Genomic DNA, 19,618 nt, shown 5'->3' with positions numbered 1-19,618 from the left:
TAATGCAGGATTGTTGTGTGTTATTATTTGATCGTAACAAACTACTAACTGAGAGTAAGATAAGATAAGATAAGATAAGATAATATAAGATAAGATAGGATAAGATAAAGCAGCAGAATAGACAAGAGAATAGAATCCATAAACAAGTGAGGATTTCATGCAGTGTTGTTGTGTCAGACCGACTTAGTGTTGTGTTATTATTTGATCGTTATAAACTGCTAACTGAGTGTAAGATAATATAAGATAAGATAAGATAAGATAAGATAAGATAAGATAAGATAAGATAAAATAAAAAAGATTAGATTAGATATGATAAAGCAGCAGAATAGTCTTTAATATAAATATAGGATTTGTACGTAATATTCATCTCTCTTTGGATATATTGCTTGTATATGTAGTTGATGTATACAAAATGAATATGAGTATTAAATGCTATAAATATATATATTTATATGTGGGTGAAAACAGTAGTCATACATGTGGAATAACCTATTTCTATATATACCATATAATAAAATATAAAGTGCAGAATGACATTGTCGTGATAAGCAGCGGTGTCAAGAGAACAAACTGCAGTATCTGTAGTACCAGTACTGGTCACGTGTCCCACACTGGCAATTGACCAGTAACACTCGCGCCGGACTGCGGTGCTCGGTAAACAGAGTCAGAGTGAGACCTCCTCCTCTCCACACACTCTCTCCGAACGTGACGTCGCCCTCCTGCAGCCGGTCGGTGTCTGTCAGTGTCAGTGTGTTGCTGCTGCTGCTGCTGAGCCGTCGGTAGCTGTGGTCGGGAGTTAGCCGCGGAGCTAGCCTGCAGCCGAGCCGCGCTGACCCGCACCTCCATGCATCCCCCGCGGCCGCGATGGCAGCGACGGACCCGGTCTGAGTCGTAGCTCCTCCGCCATGAGGCGAACCGCCGCGGCTCTGTGTGTAGTCACCGTCAGCGTGATTTAGCTACCCCCCCCCCCCCTCACCTCTCACCCACCGGTAGCTAGCTTCTTTATTTCTTATTCATCTCCCCCCCCCCCCCCCCCCTCCTGTGTGTCCGGGACAGACGGCGGCAGCTAGCCCGCCTCCCTCGCCCCTCCGGGAGGATGCTGAAGCTGTTCGGAGCGCTGGTGCTCCTCGGACTGGCCCTGGCGTGCATCACCTCCTGGGTGCTGGACAGCTACGACACGGCTTGGCACCCGAAGCGGAGCGTCCAGCACCCGGCGGCCGGCGACGGAGCCGGGTCCAAGGGCAGCTCTCCACCGTTCCCCGGCGGCGAACTGGACGGGATCTTCTGGTTCTTACAGGTGGGTTGTTGCGTGTGATCCGGTAGCTAGCTCGGCTCGGTCCTAACCAGCCTCATCGAGCCTCATCAAACCTCATCAGACCTCATCGAACATCTCCAGCTGCTTGTTATTATCTCATTTCATTCTAAACCTCTGTAGATGATCTGCTGTGTTGTCATGTGGAGCTTGAGCTCTGAGAGATTTGAGTGAACGGGGTCACTGACTGTCACAAGTGTGTCACTGCTTGATAAACATGAAGTTCAGCCACACAGGAAGTTGTGGTTGGACTTTGCACCTTCCACCTCTTTCACTCACAATCCCAAGCACAAGCCTTTCAGTGTTAATCTCACTTTGTCCCCCCATGTTCCAGGTGTCAGACATCCACATCAGCCGGTTCCACGACCCAAGGCGCATTCCTGACTTTGAGAAGTTCTGCACCGACACCGTGGAAGTGATCAAGCCGGATCTGGTGCTTGCAACAGGTGCTGTCCCACCCTCGGCCCGTCCTCCTGTATGTGTGAGACAAGGTGTGGTCCCCTTGTGTCCCTGAAGACGTCTCACACACTTTCCCCCCCCTCTCGCCTCCACAGGAGACCTGACGGACGCCAAAACCGAGAGCAAGGTGGGCTCCCTGCAGCACGAGGTGGAGTGGCAGGCCTACCACAACATCCTGAAGAGGTCCCGGGTGATGGAGCGCACGCGGTGGATAGACATCCGGGGAAATCACGGTGATTAACCGCAGCATCGTTAGTCTCTAAGTGGAGAATCCTAGATGGAGCCCGGCCGAGTAGAATCAGCCGATATGAGCCTTTCACAGTTATTTTGAAATCTGAGTTTATGTTTCCTTATATTAAAAAACCTTTATTTGACAGAACAATGGAGAACAGATGTGCATGTGAAGCCCCTTTCCCACTGCTAGCATCTGGCTTTTGTATGCAATGGATCCCAGCAGTAAAAATGGGTTTTAATGTTGCTCCCATTGGCAGTGATGGAAGTGGGTGAACGAGCTATCTGGCAAAAGACAGAGAGGAGAGAGAGAGAGAGTCTCAGTTGTAGGTGCGTTCACGACATCGAACATGATGCACCTTCTTCTACTGAAGAAATGAAATCACCCTTTTACCCTTGTTCAAAAGAAACACAAATTTTTTCAATATATTTTGATTGTTTCATTTATTGCCTTCCCCCTAAACAACAATATCAGTTTTGCTCTAATCTTTGAGTTTCCAGAAGAATCCATTAACTGTGGTTCATTCTAGCATCTTACAGGAAGTCGTTCCTACCCCCCCCTCCTCCTCACCGCCTATTTCTCTTGTTATTTGATCTCAAGCTATTAGATGTGAAACAAGATATCTCCTCTCCTGATCCATTGGAACTGTTAAAATGCAGACAGCTATTTACTGGATGTGGAGTGTCTCTTGACAGATACATTCTGCTGTCAGTTGTTTATGTGTGACCCGTCAGTTCAGTTTCCTGGAGTCTATAATAAACAGATATTGTTCGATATCCTCCTGTAGTCACGAGGGAATCTGACTCCTCTGTTAAAGACGTGTGTGTCTTCTTTACATGTCCTGGCCTCTTGTGAGCTCTGTACGGTTCCTAATCTCACCATCATTTCATTTCTCCTGACAGATGCCTTCAACATCATGTCACTGGACAGCGTCAACAACTATTACCGGTCAGTATGAGAAGCCAGCACCACTTAGAGCTCACTCCTGCATGTCTGTAGAGTGTGAAGCCCGTCAGACTTCAATGGCTGTGAAACACAAAACACAAGGTGCACTGCAGACCTAGTTTATCGTGTTCCTGACGCCCGAAATAGAATCAACGCTGACTGATCTTTTAACTCCCTTGTTCTCTTAATGTTGTCGTCTGTCTCCTGAGCGAAGCCTAATTTATTTATTTAAAATGCATTAAACGTTCTCTGCCCTGTGCTCCTGGTTGGAGCTGCTGGCTCCGGCCCAGGCTGCCACACAGCACTGTTTGTTTCTCACGTTGGCTTTTCTCCATTTTTTCTCTAGGAAATACTCGGCTAATCAGAAAGTCGGCTCTTTCCACTACGTTCACAAAACTCCCTTCGGCAACTACTCCTTCGTCTGTGCCGATGCCACCCTGACCCCGGGACCCAAGAGGCCGTACAACTTCTTCGGTATCCTCAACCAGGTATTCCTGTCCAACAACCTCCAATTACTCAATTTGTGCAAACACTGGTTCATTTATTCACTGGAATTTATTAATCATAAGAACGATTTCAATTATTTAACGGCATATTCATCTCAGTAAATGAGGCTGCTGAATAAGTAAATCCAGGTTTTAATTATTGAAAAGAATTAGCAAATAGAAGGTTCTACTAACACAATGAACAGACAGTTACAGTACTACAACATATACAGTATACTCATAGTTGAATGAAATAAAGGGTAAACAGTGCTATTAATGTACATTTTAAATTAGAATGGCTCTCAGTAGAGTGTTAACCTCCACCAAGGCCCAACAGTCCCCTTATGACACCACATTTAAATTCAATAAATCCATATTTCTACTGCACATACTCATAAATAACACTCCCTTAAATATGACAGATGTTTTTCCTTCAAGACCCATGAGTTATTCTCTGAGAAGTCAACAACAGTAGTTTGTGTATAATCCTGCTAGCTTAACAAAACTCTTATGAAAACATAAACGTGTATTCACTTTCTTTAGAGTAATAAACAAAGGATGCACACGCAGTAGGAACTGAATATAATAGAACTATAACTGATACGTGGCTCTTTTGTGTGACAGACTCAGATGGACTTGCTGGACACGTTCAGAGTTGAGAGTCTGGAAAGCAACCAGTCGATCTGGTTTGGCCACTACACCACTTCCACTGTCGTCTCCCCGTCTCCGGGAGTCCGGGACATAATGAGGTAGGAAAATCCTGGAAGTTAAACCGTTTTTTTAGAAATAGTTGGGAGAAATATTACATTTTAATGTTATCACTGAATCTTAGACATGAATTTTAATATTAAATCATTGACATATTATTATCATATCCTATTTATAGTTTTTACATTTGGACTTGTTGTGTTTTAAGATCTGCAGTAGCATATCTCTGTGGCCACCTGCACACACTGGGCGGCCTGATGCCGGTCCTCCACAGCCGCCACCCTCAGGGCACCCTGGAGCTGGAGCTGGGCGACTGGATGGACAACCGCAGGTCTGCCCCGCAACGTGATCCCACAATATTCTCAACTCCATGTTCATTACCTCTCTTCCTCTGCGGTGAAGTGAACTCCTCTCCTCCCGCCTGTGTCTCCAGGTACAGGGTTCTGGCCTTCGACCACGACCTGCTGAGCTTCTCTGACTTGAAGTTTGAGCAGTGGCCTGCGGTGCTCATCACCAACCCCAAGGACGCCCAGTACCTGCATCCCGGAGTGGAGCCGCTGGGTCGGATACGAAGATCCACACACATCAGGTGCCTGTCGACTGTTTACAGAACCATAAAGCCCTCCACTGGCGCTGCTGTACATGGTTGTGCAATACTCGGTTTCTCTGATGTCACATGTTTAAACGGATCCTTTGCCTGTGATAACAAACCTTGGCAACAGATTCCTGTGTGATGTGTCAGAGTGTTAGGTCATAGGTTAGTTAGCTAGATCTGGATCTATGAATCTTTCAAATGACTTGTTAACGTCAGGAAACAAAGCATCTGTAAACATTGTGGCCATTTTGAAGGAATTTGTCCTGTTACTTGAATCAAAATTACAAAATGTAGCTTCTTTTAAATATCTGTAGTAACTTTTATTATGATGCAAAAAGTACAAATTGAAGCGAATCGTTGTAGATTGCACAAGTTATAGTTGTAGTTGTTCCATTGTGGATCGGGTGAACACTGTGAAACGGCCTCAGGCTATTTTCCTACATTAAATCATTCATTTTCTTTGTCTTCCACAGGATCTTGGCCTTCTCAGAGGCTTCCATCACAGCGGTGCATGTGAGCGTGGATGGGGAACCTCTGGGGAAAGGCAGCTCGGCTGGAGGACCTCTGTATGTGCTCCTGTGGGATCCATCTCTCTACCTCACTGGACTGCACACAATCCGAGTCAAAGTGGAGGTCAGCACAGCTTTCACTTATCTTCTGCTTGAAGACATGAGAGTTTGGAGGGAATTTAATTGGTCTTGATTAGTTTTGGAAGTTTTCCTTGCCCTGAGTTAAAGTATGATTCATTAGAAGCTGTGTTAGAACTGCTGTCTGAGCTTTTAGCTGCTTTTCCAACTCTTCCCAGTATCGATACCTTCTGCAGTTTTTAAAGTCCACTGACCTGAATTTGCATTTTCTTCCTTTCTCATCATTTTGTGTGCGTGCCGCGTGTCAGGACTCGGCTGGGCGGACCACAGAGCGGGAGCAGCACTTCACTCTGGAGGAAGACCTGACTCCCAGCTTTGGTTTCGTGCAGTCCTTCATCCTCCTCACAGACCACTACATCCTGGCCCGAGCAGCCTTCATATTCATGATGCTGCTGAATGTCGGTGTGCTGCTGGCCTTCAGGTTCCTCAGTGTTCCCTCTGGCAGAGGTAGGATTCAATAAATATATCATCATGATGTCATTTGAATTCTAAGCGGGTGAAGTGCAGTTACACTGACATTAGAGTCTGTGCTGTAGATCTTACATATTTGTTGTTTCTTCTTCATCTTCAGGTTTGACGTCTCAAGCTTGTATGTCTCTGCACCTGGTCAGTAAGATGGACCTTTTCTACTACTCTCTGCTGCTGTTCAACCTGTGTACAGCCTTAGGTGGGTCCACTGCTGTTCTTATACCTCAGGCTGAACATGCCTCTACTTCCAATATAATAGTGCATCTAAAATCTATACAAATTGTGTTAATATTTAACTCAAACACCTGCCACTCCTGTGTTTGCTCTTGTATCACGTAACTCAACCATGTTCATAATGATCTGTGCTTTCTCCCCCCCCCCCCCGCCCACAGGTCCGTGGTTCGTAGGAGAATTGATAGACGGCCATCTTGGCGCCTGCTTCGCCTTTGGGGTTTTCATCGACGGATACTTCCTGGAGGGCAGCCTCACTTATGTTATTGGAGTGGTTCAAGTAAGACAATTACACTTTCAACCCATCTGCCTCACAGCTGAATTGGCTAGTTGAAAAATCAGTTTTTGATCAACTACTTTGATCAATAAATTATCTCTAGTAAAAATGTTTTGGGTACAGTAGCAATTATGAGAATGTGATGCTTTCATTTGTCTTATCTGAGAGTAAACACTGTCTTACGATTTTGATTTTAATAGGACAAAACAAGGTAATTGTATTAAATATTAAAAAAAACTAATATTATGAAAACAATAATCAGATGATTTGCTCATGACAAACGTTAGATGCTGCCCTAGTTTGCTCTACGTCTCAGTGATGTCTCTATTTCTAAAACTATATTTAACTGCAGCCTTTAACATCATGTAGCTTCATTTTTCTCCTGCACATATCTTTAAATTGACATTTAAAACTTTGTTTTGTTTATGGCAGATTATCATATTAATCTTCATTTGGCCTAATAGAATCTACAGACGCTCTTTTACTTCTCGCTCTTTGCCATTTGTCAGTGCTTCATCTAATTTCCCGGACCGAGGAACTGCACTAATCACATTTAACTGAACTCATTTCCAGATGCTGTTCTTCAACATGCCCCTCACCTCCTACCTCTGCTGGAGCCTCCACCACCGCTCCAGAGGCAACACCTTCCGATCCCAGTTCCTGCGGCCGGGCTGCCGCTGGCGGAGTCTGGTGGTGCACCTCTTCATGCTGCTGCTGCTCACCTGGCAGGCCCACTCCTGCTACTTCCTCCTGGAGACCTACGGCCTCATGGCCTGTTTCCTGTCTCCTGTCCGCACGTGGGCGTTCGGGCTCAGTCTGCTATTGGTCCACCGCGCCTGGACAGGCCCCGCCCCTTTCATCCGTGACAACAGCAAGAGCGTCTCTCCCTCTTGACAGTAATTGCACTGTACCACCGCCACCACCACCACGATTTCCATTGAGCCTGACTCACAGATATATTTTCCAGTCTCTATCCACCTTGAAAGCCTCAATTTCCCCCCCCACACGACAGCCTCTTCCGTTTCTTTCTCTCCTTCCATAGCATCCTCCCAGTACACCACTCACTACCCTGTTTCTAGAGTATTTACTTGATATGCATGTTATTGTAAAGCACCGGTGAGCACATTTCTGGCCATATTCATAGCAATGTGTACAGTGTTAAGAAACTAAATCACCCTGGATAAGAATGAAATAGCCTATTCGAGGACTAGTTTGACGAATCCTGCAGATGACAGTGTACTAGCTGTATCCTGCTGTGGTTAAAGCTGACTCACTAACTTGAGCTTTAGCACTTTTTGGAAGTGGTGCCTTGGCTCGATGCCACCTCACCACTGCCAAAGGATGAATAAGAAAGATTTCACCTTTTATTCTCCCCCCCCCTGAAAGCTGTTTTCATTCGCTAATGAAAGCCGCATGTGCCAAACCAATCCCTGTGTTTACCTCCCGACAAACAAATCAAGTGGATAATAAAAGGTGTATGCCTCATTTTATATACTGTAAGCTTTCCCTAATGTCCCGCGGGCTGATGGAAAGTGGAAGTAACTTCGGTGGAAATTACGAACTGCAGATGATGCAACCTGCACGACCAGATTCTCAAGTTTATTCTACATTTAATTACAGGCAATGAAAGGAAGGGGAATTATAAATGGGTCGAGTACTGTCGCTGATCCGTCAACGTGTTTTTAAACTTACATGAATTCCACTGCACACAACTGCCAATGTAAAAAACTTCGTAATATTCGCTCTGGAATATTCATATCAAACACTTCGATGCCACTTTTCACCGCGACACAGAGACGCCGGCCTGACTCTCCATGCTCCTTCAAACGGGCCTACAGAGAGCAGCTGTTTGTTTCTCAGGAATGTGAGCACTTGAACAATAGGCCGGCCCCGGTAGTATTTCAGGACAATGTTTTTTATACGGCATAGTAGCTCAGTGAATTCAAAAAACTATGTTGGGGAAGAAGAAAAAAATCCAGATGTGTGGTGGCAAAAAAAAAAACTTGTATTGTGGGATTTCTTTCATTTTATTTTTTCTCTCATGTTATAGAACTGCACTGGAAATGGTTATTTTTCACCTCCCTTCCATCGAGTGTGGGCTGGAAGATGCAGAATTGAATGTTGATCCCTTTTTTGTGAAGGTGCGAGAGCATTGAACTGGGTTTGTGTCACACTAATCCAGTCCAGTACCCAGTAGTGGCAGCTGCCTGGATTCCACAAGAACTAACTGGTCTAAGAATGTACAGAAAATGGGAGAATACGTTATTTATCGTGTCCTTTCATGGAAGGCAATGTTCCAGCGGCGTCAGATCCTCGTATATTTTCCAAATCCATACCCAGCGTTGGTACAGAATCGTTCCTCAGTGCTGTTATAAGACATGCGCTCTAATATTTAAACACCTGCCAGGTACTGAGAAAAATTGATTTATGTGCAATCGTGCTGGCAGTGGTTTAATAACTTCCTTCCTCTCTGCATCGACGGGTCTTACACGTTTGTACAGGAGCACCACTAAGTGTTTAATTCCAGGATGAAGACTGATATTTTAAATGTATTGACTTGTGTTATTGGAGATGATGTCTCTCAGTATCTCTCTCAAGCTCTGGGACCTGTCCACAAGGAGGCAGTATAGAATGGACACAGAGGGTTATGATTTATTACTGGGCTGCATTTCACTTCCATCCCCAAATTCTGCATGATTCATTTTTTTGTCTTTTTGCAGAAAATCACTCACCGATTATGGTTTAATATAAATCTGGGGGTGATTTTTTTTGTACTGTGCATCCAATTAACAGAAAACAGACATCATTACATGTCTGAGAAGGAATACACTGTAAAAAGAATGTACTGGTTTTCACTTATTCTACATTCCCCCTCTTATGTTCAAATACTGATGCATACGAATGAAGATGATGATTTCCCCCCCGGCCAAATATTATTTTTTCTTGTGACAACTGAACTTGGAGCCAGCCACAACTTTTATTTTGTTAATGGTTTATAGTGCTGTGGAATAAAAATGTTCATTACAGTAAATTCCGTGCTTTGTTTACTTTTACCAAGGAACCCCCCACACTGACAAATGCAGTACAATAAAATCTATGAATCAAAAGAAAATATTTTTAATATATTATTTAAAGATAAAGTGTGAAAAAAAGAAAAGAAAACTGACAATATTATTGCAGTATAAACCCACACACTAGCTAAAGTACTTTAGCCGGTAAGCTAATGCAAACAAAATTAGCAAATGCTGCTTTGTTTAATTTTGGAGAAATGAGACAGGAATTAAATCTACACAATGTCCAAGAGAACAAAATAAAGTCCCATGGTTTATTTACAGTTAGTGTGATATAAAAAATCTTATGTTTAAATCAAATAATATCAACGCCATAACAATGAAGACCAAAGGCAATGCTGGATGTGGTGCTAGCAAGCTAATTGTTATTTGCTTGTCGGCCAAAACACACAGTAATGCTATAGCGGTATTACACCAGCATATGAACGATTCATAGCATAAAATGCAGCAAAAAGCTTATGTAATTTTATGTAGCTAGGTAGCGCTCTGAAAAGGCCGGTGCTTTGTCCTCGTTCCATTACTCAGAACGATGTCACACCCTATGAACCCGGGCTGATGGCGTTTCCAGTTGCACAGGAAAATGTTTATATTTGCCAGATACAGGTGTATCATTACCAGAAAAACGAAAAAGTCTTTAGGTGCAATTGGAAAAACGACTTAATCGTCAAATCAACAATTTGAAAATAAAATCACTAAATACATCAAATATATATGATTTAATGAGAATCAAATGTATTTATAGTTAGACCACCACATCCATACTGTAATATAATTTATATAATTAATTTACAAATTGATTATATAAATTAAATAATTTTACATTGACTTCAGTGCCATGAACCTGTCTTCTGATCTGATATTGACCTGAACCATAAATAAATTGAAATAAATGTGTATAAATACAGTAAATATATAAATGATAATGACTTTTGTGTGTGTGCGTGCATGTGTGTGTATGTGTGTACGTGTATGTGTGTGTGTGTGTGTGTGTGCGTGAGTGTGTGTGCGTGTCAGATGGGCGCGGTCAGTGTGATGGGTGGGCCCTCAGATGAGATGATAGTATTATTATTGTATTGTTGTCATAATTAATATATAGATTTGACCAAATGTAAAAAAAGTTAAGAAACATTGTTTGTCTATACTCTGCTGTGTTCGTATGAATAGTAGCAAACTAAATGAATCATACTGATTTGTTTCACTTAATTGATCAATGAATCCTGTATCTATATTCAGAAAGACAGAGGTAAATGTTACTGTACTAGTTATTTTTTATTCAAAAAGTTTAACATATTTACAACACATCATTAGATCATTTCAAATATGTACAAAGGGGGACAGGGGAGGGGTTTGTTTTGAGGAGTAGAAAAAGGGTGAGGGCGGGGGCTTCTCCACCTCTTCTCTCTCCTCCAGCTCATCTCGGCCTCCTCCGTTCTGTAGCTCAGTCCCATAGTTGGAGTTTTCTCCTGCTGCAGTTTCATCTCCTTTCGGCCCTGAAGCAAGCACCTTCTCGTTCTCCTTCTCCATGTTGACCTCCACCTCACTGCTCACTTGTGCAGACTTGCTTCCAGAATTTTAGCCTTGGCCTGACAGTCAGTGAGCTCGGCCAAGCAGTCAACATAGGCCCTGAGGCGAGCATGCCCTTTCTCTACCTCCTTCGTTATGACAACATCTTTGTCTTTCAGCTGGTTTTCCAGCTGCTCCACCTTCTCCGTCAGGGCCTGGATCTCATTCTCCTTCTCGGTCTCAGTCTCAATCTTAATCTCCCTCTCCTTCTCCTTCTCCTTCTCCTCCTCCTTCTCCTTCTCCACCGCCATCTTTATGATATCATCTCTGTCTTTAAGATGGTTTTCCAGCCGCCACACCTCCTCCTTAAGAATCAAAATGTTCCTGTTGGCTCGGAGGATTTCGACATTGTAGATCGTCACAAGTTTCTCCTTCTCCTTGTCCTTCTCCTTGTCCTTGTACTTCTCCTTCTCTTTCTCCTTCTCTTTCTCTTTCTCTTTCTCTTTCTCCTTCTCCTTCTCTTTCTCCTTCTCTTTCTCTTTCTCTTTCTCCTTCTCTTTCTCCTTCTCTTTCTCCTTCTCCTTCTCCTTCTCCTTCTCTTTCTCCTTCTCCTTCTCTTTCTCCTTCTCTTTCTCCTTCTCCTTCTCTTTCTCCTTCTCTTTCTCCTTCTCCTTCTCTTTCTCCTTCTTCTCCTCTTTCTCCTTCTCCTTCTCCTTCTCCTTCTCCTTCTCCACCTCCACCTCACTGCTACATCCTGTATCAGGCTGGGGTGGCTCCTGGTGCAGCCTTGCTTCCATCAGCTTAACCTTGGCCTGACAGTCAGTTAGCTCAGCAAGGCAGTCCAGATAGGCCCTGAGGCGAGCGCGCCGTTTCTTCACCTCCTTCGCTATGACAACATCTTTCTCTTTCAGCTGGTTTTCCAGCTGCTCCACCTTCTCCGTCAGGGCCTGGATCTCATTCTCCTTCTCGGTCTCGGTCTCAATGTCCTTCCTCTTCTCCTTCTCCTTCTCCTTCTCTTTCTCCTTCTCTTTCTCCTTCTCTTTCTCCTTCTCCTTCTCCTTCTCCTTCTCCACCGCCATCTTTATGAACTCATCTCTGTCTTGAAGCTGGTCTTGCAGCTGCCACACCTCCTCCTTAAGAGCATTGATCTTCCTGTAGGCTGTGAGGAGTTCGTCATTGAGGATCTTCAGAATATCTGGTTTCTCCATGGTTCACCACAGAGAGTAGATGTATCTTTTGAAGAAGCTGTTGGATGAGTTGATGCACTGTTTTCCGAAGAAGTTTCTGCTCTTGTCTGGAACTTGAAGTCAAAAGGCTTTATGTCTGCAAGTGACAGGATGAAATAGTGTGTAAGGTTTAGGTGAATTTGATCAATCAAACATTCAATATAAAACAATTGACACAGATAGAGAGACACACGCAGAGAGAATGAGAGAGAGAGAGAGAGAGAGAGACAGACTGGCTGGTTTAAGCGAGAGATTGAGATTGAGAGAGAGAGAGAGAGAGAGAGAGAGAGAGAGAGAGAGACTCCCCTTCTGCTACTTGTGTATCTGGTTGCCATGGAAACTCACATTAACCCAAAAAATCACCAGTAAATTTTTGGGGGAAATAAAACTTCCCTCATCAATCACCATGGCACCAAGCCCCTTTGATTTGAATTTGAATCTGAATTTGATTGGCAGTGATGGAAGCTGTTGTTTTTTTACTTTATCTTAAATACTAAAGTTAAACACCAAGGTTAATCTTCCCAATGTTACAAAACACATCGTTTGGTAGAATAAGATCCTTCCAGAAAAGTTTTCTCTGAAATAACATTAGACCCAATGGAGAGGGATTGTTTTTTTCCTTAAAGGAGCTACACACCTCATGTAACGTGCTCCTAGCATTAACTTAAGCTTCCGTCAACTTGTCCTTCAACACATTCAAACTACACATTAACCAAAAAATCACCAGTAAACTTCCCTCATCAATCACCATGGCACCAAGCCCCTTTGATTTGAATTTGAATCTGAATTTGATTGGCAGTGATGGAAGCTGTCTTAAATACTAAAGTTAAACACCAAGGTTAATCTTCCCAATGTTACAAAACACATCGTTTGGTAGAATAAGATGTGAAATGGGAACATTTCCTGGTGCTACAGGTGTTTTGTCCACAATGCCTCGCTCTGCCTGGCCTCGGTGACCTAACGCTACTTAGCATCACGTTAACACATATCACTCATTAAGATAAGCAGCAGAAAACACAAAAGAAGCCAGCAACAATATTTTCACATTTGTCATAAAAGCAACAGAAAACCGCACATTATCAACATGTAACAGCAGAAGCTTCATATTATACAGTGGTTTAATTTCAAACTTGAATAATGAGCCTGAATTGTATTGGTTAGCATGCTGGGTAAACACAGAGAGAGAGAGAGACAGACTGGCTGGTTTAAGCGAGAGATTGAGAGAGAGAGAGAGAGAGAGAGAGAGAGAGAGAGAGAGAGAGAGAGAGAGAGAGAGAGAGAGAGAGAGAGAGAGAGGGAGAGAGAGACTCCCCTCCTGCTACGTGTGTATCTGGTTTCCATGGAAACTCAACTGAATGCAACTGCTCTCTCCTCACTGGGAAGAGAGAAATCTAAACTCTGAGTGCACCACTCAAACAACTATAATTCACAAACTATAAGTCCTATCTGTGAAATAAAGACATCGGGAGAATTCCAAGACTTTGCCGGACACACAGATATATTTGAAATTTGTGAGAGTAAAAAAATGGGGCCGTGTGAGCAAGTTATGGGAGTTGATGCTCCTTCCAGAAAAGTTTTCTCTGAAATAACATTAGACCCAATGGAGAGGGATTGTTTTTTTCCTTAAAAGGAGCTACACACCTCATGTCATGTGCTCCTAGCATTAGCTTAAGCTTCCGTCAACTTGTCCTTCAACACATTCAAACTACACATTAACCAAAAAATCACCAGTAAACTTCCCTCATCAATCACCATGGCACCAAGCCCCTTTGATTTGAATTTGAATCTGAATTTGATTGGCAGTGATGGAAGCTGTTGTTTTTTTAACTTGTCTTAAATACTAAAGTTAAACACCAAGGTTAATCTTCCCAATGTTACAAAACACATCGTTTGGTAGAATAAGATGTGAAATGGGAACATTTCCTGGTGCTACAGGTGTTTTGTCCACAATGCCTCGCTCTGCCTGGCCTCGGTGACCTAACGCTACTTAGCATCACGTTAACACATATCACTCATTAAGATAAGCAGCAGAAAACACAAAAGAAGCCAGCTACAATATTTTCACATTTGTCATAAAAGCAACAGAAAACAGCACATTATCAACATGTAACAGCAGAAGCTTCATATTATACAGTGGTTTCATTTCAAACTTGAATAATGAGCCTGAATTGTATTGGTTAGCATGCTGGGTAAACACAGAGAGAGGGTGAGACATGACTTACCTCAGTCAAGGTCAGAGTGCAATAGCAACTGTCTTAAACTTGAACAGTATTTAAAGCAATCAACAGCCAATCAGAGGTCTCCTATCAAAATACCAACTTTGATGCTGCTCATCAAAGCATCAAAGGAGGTATTGAGAGAGTGTCCCTGTCAATCAAAATAATCTTCTATTTAAAATCTTAGCATCTGGTTGCTATGGTGATAGAACCACCTACTGATGAGGAAGTTTTGCGATCATTTATTTCGGTAAATAAAAACAGGACGTTTCATTTTGGTGGACTTTTAATTGCGTCATTCTTGCAGCATCTGATCTTTAATTTTTGAATGGCTCCTGTCTTATCACCTTCTTGTCTTAGTGTTAATATATATATATATATACTTACATATATGTTTATATACATATACATATGCATGTATACATACATACACATACACATTGTGTGATGGTAGAAAATGTATTTTGTTTCATTTCATTCTCTATTGTTCATTTTGTCGTGTATCTCTTAGACGCAGTATTTCATCACAAACGAACATGTGAACATTATACAACCCAGGATATTTCCAAACTAAATTCAGACTTAAATAGTTTAAATTTATTTTACCAAGAGGTTCATGTCACACTGTACGGAGAACATTTAAGAAAAGACGATTTTCTACAACCACAAATTCCGAAGTAAATTGTGAAATTTTAAAAATCTATTTTACTCAATCAGCTGAATGGAAATATATTATCAGGTGCATGTAGAATATAAATGTAGAGTATTTCTTTCTTTCTCTCTCTTTCTACATTTCTTGTCTGTTTGTTGTACTTTTGTGTGTCTCTCTGTAGCCATTTTGTGCCACTTCAGACTTGTGTTGTGTCTCTTTGTCTTTTTTTGTCTGTTTGCAGTGGATTTGTGTCAAATTGTATTTGTTTGGTTAATCTTTATAGTTATTTTCAGTTTCTTGTTAGTTGTTTGTTCTGCCTTAAAAGATATAAAACAAGCACGAAGATTTCCATGACTTTTATAACTTCAGACGACAAGAAATAGCAAATAATGATTCAAAGGGAGCAAACAACATGGAACCTCGAACAAACACAGGAGAAATGATACATGTAAAATGATTTAGAACAGTCAATTATATTAATGATTAGATAATAAGATATAACAAATACGATTCTTAGTTTCAAAATGTACTCAAAGGAGAGACGTTTAAATGTGCAAAAGTATTGACATTGACAAATGTGACAACTGAAACAATAACATTTGTATTGGAAGCCATCAAATCTGCACCATCAGCAAATGTAGTCATCCTTATAAATCCTAAACATCTCATTTAATTCAATTCAAAAATATATCAGGTAGCACTATTTTGACATGTGACCATCAAATACTACAAATTGCAGCACTGACTGAGCTTTCTCATAGGTTTGACCCAATAGTTAACACTTTCTCTGGGCTTCAGAAGAGAGTTTCCCTTTAAGTGCCACAATAAGAATCCTTTTCCAACAGGTTGGACATCTCCATCCACGACAGGTCCCACTGCACCTCCGTCACATCCAACTTGGTGGCAGGAAGCACCCCTGCTGGAACTTCCTGTTTGGAAACTGGCCAGCAGCTCCAAGTGCAGAACTTCTGGTACCTTCAGGAAAATACAACAGGCAGTGAATCATTTACTTCACCACCTGTTGGGCTTGTCGTTCATGTAGTAGAAAGTAGAAGTTAAGACGGATGAAGATTTTATAAATACTAACCTGTAGTGACAAACGAGCCAAACAGTCAAAGGAATGACGATCAGAAGTAGAACCCCACATGAAGCAATGATCCATTTCCAGGAACCTGATCAAGACGACATAATACTTGTTTAAATAAATAAAACTGTTATAATAACAACAACAATTGGATTTCCAATCAACTTGGCAGACAGATGTAGTAAGTGTCAGGAAAGGGCCCACTGTATTTTGGTATTAAGCTGATCCAGTCATTTTTTAACTCTTTCTTTAACATTGTGCTTTTAAAACGTTTTCCCAGGGAATCATTCTTGGACCTTAATAAAAAAAACTCTGCCGTATGTAGAGGACTGATATCTATGAGTGTGTGAAATTTGGTGCAGCTTGATTGTATTTAAGGGGACTGCTGGGCCTTGTTGAATATGCGCTCTACTGAGTCCTATTGTAGTTTCTTTCATCTCATTAGATCCTGAGGGATCTTCCTGATGAAATTAGACCTTGATGAAAAGACAGAGCAGGAGGAGAACCAGACAACCAAAAGGCTTCACTCAATAATGGAAAATGTGTTGACTAATATTGAGTATTTCCTCCAAAACAAGTAGATGTATATAAATAAGAAAAATACCAGTGGAGGCTGGAGTCTCCTCTGATGGGAAGTTTCCTAAAAGAAACAACAGTTGATATGTGACACTGATCCACTTCTATAGAACACACAGCAGAGTGATGATGTTCAGCTGACCTCTGTCCGGTCTCACTGATAACCAGCTCTCTGGACTCTGCAGCTGTCTGACGCACACCTGTAGAAGCCTTCATCTTCCCGTGTCACATTCTTAAGAGTCATCTTTATGACTCGGTCTGAACCGGACGAACTGTTAGAGTCAATCAATGCTCCGTTTTTAAAGAAGCTAGAAGGCAAGATTTAACTCCTACTTCTTTTATGTTACCTTTGTATTAAATACAGTCCTATTTAATCATCAGTGCTACACAGAAGTCGGTGGTTTCTTCCTGAGTTTGTCCTGAAACTTCTCTGTTACACAAGACTCACAGCTTAGTGTAAGGTTGACTGCGTTGCTGCGGCCCCTGGCGCCCCCACACCAGTACACTCCACTGGTCCCACTGGCAGCAGTGAACACAAATACTTCAGACTTGTAACGGCTCATGCTACCTCCTGGCAGTGAAGAGTGAACGGTGAGGTTTGAGGTACCTGCTTTTAGGTCAGGAGAGAAAAGCACCAGCTTCCACCCTGAGGAGTTCCCCACTGAACATCTGTCTGGTGTCAGGAGTCAGAGAGAGCGAGCAACTCTAGGACAGAGGTTGATAGAGAGAAAAAGACAAGGGGAGAGAAGATGAGAGAAGCAACAGAAACAGTCTGAGATTGAGGCTTTTCAGACTTATCCTGGTTTGACGTTTGGTCAATCTGTAATGGACATAACTGAAACAGCCACAAATCTTGACAAAATGTCAACACAAAAACAGAGATGTGTTTGGCATAGTCAGAAAGTTTGGACAACCAATCAGGGATGAGTAAAGTCATCTGAAAGCAATCCATCGATGTGTCTGCCATTGTTACCTCTGCCGAGGTCAGAGGTCATGTTTTCACCCCTGTCTGTTTGTTTGTAAGGAAAATAACACAAGAACAATTTGGTTTGAGTCATAGAAGAAGCCATTATATTTGGATCTTCCTGTGACATTTTGAGATTCTACGTTTTTCAACACTTTCACCATTTTCCAAGGGAGCAATCTTGAAGAAAAAAGATCTGGCACATTTATGGAACTAATATCTATAAGTGAGTTTAGCAGCTTGATTGAATTTAAGGGGACTGATGGGCCTTGGCGGAGGTGCGCTCCACCGAATGCCCTTCTAGTTTTAACTCAAAATCTCTGCTGTCTGTGAAACTTGTGCTCTCACTTAATGTGATTTGCCTAATCTCTAAAATCACCTGTGCTTACACTTCACTAACAATTATACATTTAGGAAACACCCTTCTCATGTGATAATCTGTCAAACCCAGTCAACATGAATTTCTCCAGTAGGGGTCAGATTGCCTATTTAATAATTGCCGATTTTATAATAATGAGACATATTAGCATTGAGTAATAAAAGGGTGTAAAATATGATGACTTGCTCTTATAATAACCTTGCTGGTGCAAAGACACTAATACTTTTAAAGGTAATGGTAGATGGCTCTCTGATTGGTTTATTGCATGTTATGCCCAAAACACACCTCTGAATAGTAAAGAGACAAAACAAATCTTGTGTCGAGTGCAGCAACATTTTGTAGAACTACACCTGAAACACAGAGAAATTATTTTACACAAACACAACTCATATCATCACTATTGTTGTTTGTACAGTGCACCAACCACACCAAGTCAATTTCCTCTTTGTCTTTGTACAAGAAACTGTTGGGGTCGACTTCTACTGATAAGGAAGAAGAAACCTGATAATCTTTGTCTGGAATATATTGCATTCAGAAGTGTAAAGGAATAAAATCAATAAATATATCTGTATTAATTTTATTTATCTATAAATATTTATAACTATATGTTATTGAGTATGTGAAGCAATGCAGCCACCAATTTCTCTTCACTTACTTCTGCTTCTTCTTCTTCTTCTTCTTCTTCTTTTTTACGGCTTACTGATCATCCTCGGGCTCTGCAGAGGTCGACTGTCTCCAGGTAATTAAAAAGGTATTTAGGCATATTTCACTGCCAGTCTGCCAGGATTGTTCACCAGCAACAACAATGCACTCAAATGTCTCTAATGCCAGAGGAAGACAACAATCTGCAGAGAACGACATGCTTTCAAAAGTCCTTTGAAAGAAAGCACTGGTTTCTATGAGGTATTATTGTTAAAATCCCATCACGCACCCAGAACCGGTCGGCAGTGTGTCACAGGGCCGACATACAGAGACAAACAACACTCTTCACACTTAAATCTTTACAAACTATTTAAATGGGAGGATTTTTCAATTTTCATGTTTAGCTGAAAATACTCACTCAAGCACACTAATGTGATCAATTATTTATTTATCAAATTGGTTTCCTCAAACATCTTAACGTTGACATCTACCGACAGTGACGATGATGCAGATGAGTCCAAAGGGCTCATTCACCCTTCAAAACAACATCCTGCGAAAAAAGACTATTAACCTGAAATCAATACATTTTCTCTGAGGACTAAATGGGCAGTTTACCTGTCAGTGATAATAAAAACTCGCTGTTGGTTTAACTACATTTTGAATTAAAAGTCTTTAAATTAATATTGTTTAAAACAGTTTGATGAGTTGGACATCATTTGATATCACACATCACAAATAAAGGTGTGAATATTTGAAATGAGATGGACGCTTCTTTCCTCCTCATTATCCCAAAATATTGCAACGAACGCTACATAGTGTGAATGCTATGAAGTGCAACATTTAAACTGGCATATAAATATGGATATTTAGAGCCCGAGCACTGACAGTGGGAGGCCCTATTGAAATTGTAATAATTATTATTATTATTATTATTCAGGCAAATTAA

The 19,618-nt window shown here is 41.7% G+C and overlaps 1 protein-coding gene and 1 long non-coding RNA gene across 2 annotated transcripts; one reads left to right on the top strand and one right to left on the bottom strand.

The window, feature by feature from the left end:
* Positions 1 to 844: 844 nt before the first annotated feature.
* tmem62 (transmembrane protein 62) lies at positions 845 to 9,390 on the top strand. The gene is made up of 14 exons (XM_053434800.1): positions 845 to 882; positions 1,057 to 1,297; positions 1,647 to 1,758; positions 1,867 to 2,004; positions 2,906 to 2,951; positions 3,295 to 3,436; positions 4,058 to 4,182; positions 4,350 to 4,472; positions 4,575 to 4,730; positions 5,210 to 5,369; positions 5,632 to 5,830; positions 5,955 to 6,050; positions 6,244 to 6,362; positions 6,933 to 9,390. The coding sequence occupies exons 1-14, from the start codon at positions 845 to 847 to the stop codon at positions 7,251 to 7,253; spliced, it is 2,016 nt and encodes a 671-aa protein (XP_053290775.1). The 3' UTR covers positions 7,254 to 9,390.
* A 5,997-nt stretch (positions 9,391 to 15,387) lies between these two features.
* On the bottom strand, positions 15,388 to 17,953 carry LOC128451229 (uncharacterized). Its single transcript, XR_008340085.1, has 3 exons — positions 16,830 to 17,953; positions 16,115 to 16,199; positions 15,388 to 16,002 (listed from the first exon to the last, which is right to left on the bottom strand). It is a non-coding gene; the product is annotated as an uncharacterized LOC128451229 (long non-coding RNA).
* Between the last annotated feature and the right edge of the window lie 1,665 nt (positions 17,954 to 19,618).

This window comes from Pleuronectes platessa, chromosome 11 (genome assembly GCF_947347685.1).
Source record: "Pleuronectes platessa chromosome 11, fPlePla1.1, whole genome shotgun sequence".
Lineage (NCBI taxonomy): Eukaryota > Metazoa > Chordata > Actinopteri > Pleuronectiformes > Pleuronectidae > Pleuronectes > Pleuronectes platessa.
Note: the sequence above shows the minus strand (reverse complement) of the source record. Positions and strands in the feature narration are given on the sequence as shown.

Excerpts from the sequence above, each read along its gene's own strand:
- tmem62 (XM_053434800.1), top strand. The coding sequence starts at position 845 with ATGCATCCCCCGCGGCCGCGATGGCAGCGACGGACCCG. Across the intron at positions 1,298-1,646 it reads GGATCTTCTGGTTCTTACAG|GTGTCAGACATCCACATCAG; the intron begins GTGGGTTGTTGC and ends CCCATGTTCCAG. Across the intron at positions 3,437-4,057 it reads TCTTCGGTATCCTCAACCAG|ACTCAGATGGACTTGCTGGA; the intron begins GTATTCCTGTCC and ends TTTGTGTGACAG.